At 39.5% G+C, this 2,858-nt stretch overlaps 1 protein-coding gene across 1 annotated transcript in view; it reads left to right on the forward strand.

Annotated features, from left to right (window-relative positions):
- Positions 1–2,637, forward strand: part of LOC143040853 (ammonium transporter Rh type B-like) — a 10,553-nt gene extending 7,916 nt beyond the window's left edge. Inside the window, exons 8-10 of the mRNA XM_076212293.1 lie at positions 1,738–1,874; positions 2,079–2,257; positions 2,453–2,637. Coding sequence (XP_076068408.1) covers positions 1,738–1,874; positions 2,079–2,257; positions 2,453–2,637 — 501 coding nt within the window. The remainder of the gene's footprint in view (positions 1–1,737; positions 1,875–2,078; positions 2,258–2,452) is intronic.
- The last annotated feature ends 221 nt before the right edge of the window (positions 2,638–2,858 follow it).

Here is a 2,858-nt window from a genome sequence, read left to right on the forward strand (position 1 = left end):
CAGAAATGGAGAGGGTGAGTGGTTTGAGGTAAAGGTGGGACTTCACTAGGGATGTGTCATGTCGCCCTGGATGTTCAATTTATGCATGAATGAGGTGGTGCGAGAGGTAAATGCAAGGGTAGTGGGTCGGGGATTGGAGATGGTTAAAAGAAAATGGAGAAAAGTAGGAGATAAGCCAGTTGTTGTTTGCTGACGACACTTCACTTGTCGAAGGATCAGAGGGATTGAGGAAGTTAGTGACAGAGTTTGGGAAGATGTGCAAAAGAAGAAAGTTGAAGATGAATGTGAATAAAGGTAAGGTGGTGAGATGTATAAAGGAAGAAAGTGAAAGCAGACTGGAAATGAGTATTAAGGGAGAGAGAGTGGAGGAAGTGGATAGTTTTGGATATTTGGGTGCAAATGTGGCAGAAAAGGGAGGAATGGCTGAGGTAAAATGTTGATTGAGAGAAGCAAGTAAATGCCTTCGGGGATTAAAAAGTATAATGAGAAATAGACATTTGGGAATGGATGCTAAGAGGAGATTGTATGAAGGAGTGATTGTGCTGACAGCACTGTATGGGACAGAAAAATGGAACACAAGAGAAGAGGAGTTTTAAAGTGTTTGAGATGAGGTACCTGAGAAGTATCATAGGGGTTACTAGGCTGGATAGAATGAGAAACCAGGAGGTGAGGAGGAGAACAGGGATGGAAAGTGAGTTGGGGTTAGGGTTAATGAAAAAGTATTGGAATGGTTTGGGCACATGTAAAGAATGAGTGAAGAAAGATTAGTAAAAGAGGTGTAGAAGGCAGAGGTGGAAGGAGTGAACATGAGGGGATGACCTAGGATGAGATGGATGGATGGGGTAAAAGGGGCATTGGGAAAGAGGGGAATGTCTGTTGAGGAAGGACGGGAGAAGACAGAAGATAGGGGTGAATGGAGAATGGTTGTGTATGGATGATGCTGTGATGCATGAAAGGGAGTGGGTGGGGGATAGGGGGTGAGGGAGTATGTGTGAAAAATAATTTGACGCAGCCCGAAGGGATTTCTCCCCATCTTCTCCTTTTCTGCATGAGGGGACGGAAAGGGGGCGTCGCCGATTAAATGAAGGGCCTTGCTGTGGATGTGCTGTATCTTGCGACACTGCTTCTGACCCAGGGCAGTGGGCTAGATACAGGGATGACTCGTCATCCAGGAGGAGCCAAGATAAGAGAGAGGGATGAGTATGTGGGGATGGAATGAGTGGGAATGGATTTTTTTTCTATCTCCCTTGCAAGGAGGAAAAAGCCTTTGGGATATATATGTAACTAGTGAAGACTTGATTAAGGCGTTTGAAGCGTCTGGTGTATATATATATATATATATATATATATATATATATATATATATATATATATTATATACATATTTATATATATACACAAACATACATATATATATTATATATATATATATATATATATATATATATATATATATATATATATATATATAATGACGCTAAATTAAATCTGGCCTGTCAAATTCCAGTTGATTTTGGAATGTCATCAAATGAGTTGTGTGTGAGACCTAGGTCACAAAATATGAAATTGGAAGAACAAGAATGACAATAAAACAAGTAAATAAATAGATGAATAAACAAATAGACAAATAGATAGATGAGTAAACAAATAAATAATATATATATAAATAAATACATAGATAATAAATGAATAAACAGATGATTTAATTAAAACAAAATTACCCCGGATTTCTTTCAGCCGTGGTTGCGAGCCCGTGCGGGAATACATGACGTTATGGGAGTCGGTGTGGTGCATGGGACAGCAGGCATGCTCGGGTCAGCGGCCGGGGCGGTCCTCGCTTCCTTTGCTTCTATTACCAGACAGTATGGGTACAGGTAAGTACATAACATACATTTGTGTATGTCTCTGTGTGTATTTGCGTGTGCGTGTGTGTATTCTCCTGTTTATTCTTCCTACTTATCAGTATGCCCACCACTACCTCTGTTCCTGTGTATACCTAACTCCCCAAAGCCCTCCACGACAACAAATCTTCCCATCACAGTCCTGTGACTTTAAACCTAACATCTCCTCCTTTCCAGCATGTATGAAATCTACCCAGCTCGATCCCCTCCTGCAAAATCCCAGGAACTTCTTCAGATTCAACAGTACCTTGTGGTGGAAGGGGGCTCTGGACGTTCTTCCTTGGCTCAAGCGGGCTTCCAGTTGGCCGCTCTCTTTACCTCCTTGGCCATTGCCGTCTGCGGAGGAGCAGTCACAGGTAAGCATGGAATCTTCCCTCTCTTTGGGGTTAACTAACTTAGTTCAAAGTTAATTCCTCTTGAAAGGTGGTATGGTTTATGTTCTTGGTCATGGCTTACGACGGAGCATCTTATTCAATTGCGTAGTAACCTTCAGTCTATTTAATTTAATCGTATTTACTTTTTTTTTTTAACATAAATCTTCTTTTTTCTAGGTTGCTTCCTCCGGTTACCGTTATGCGACCGGTTGTCCCGGGAGGACCTGTATCGGGACGAAAAGTATTGGCAGCTCCCTTCCAGGCAAGACAACTACAACAAAAACAACAACAATGGCGAGAGGACCACTTTATTCACAATGGCCAGATATGAACACTATGATGAAGTCAACTCAGGGAAGTGATATATACATGTATATATATATATGTATATATATATATATATATATATATATATATATATATATATATGTTATGTAAATGTCTATATATATATATATATATATATATATATATATATATATATACACGACAGAATTTAATGGACACCAAGAAAGATGCATTTCTGCTGTTATTTAATGCTTAATGATATTCAAATTTACCTAATATGTTATATTTACCTAGA

The sequence above is a fragment of the Oratosquilla oratoria genome, chromosome 29 (assembly GCF_046742065.1).
Source record: "Oratosquilla oratoria isolate Oo_2021 chromosome 29, ASM4674206v1, whole genome shotgun sequence".
Classification (NCBI taxonomy): Eukaryota; Metazoa; Arthropoda; class Malacostraca; order Stomatopoda; family Squillidae; genus Oratosquilla; species Oratosquilla oratoria.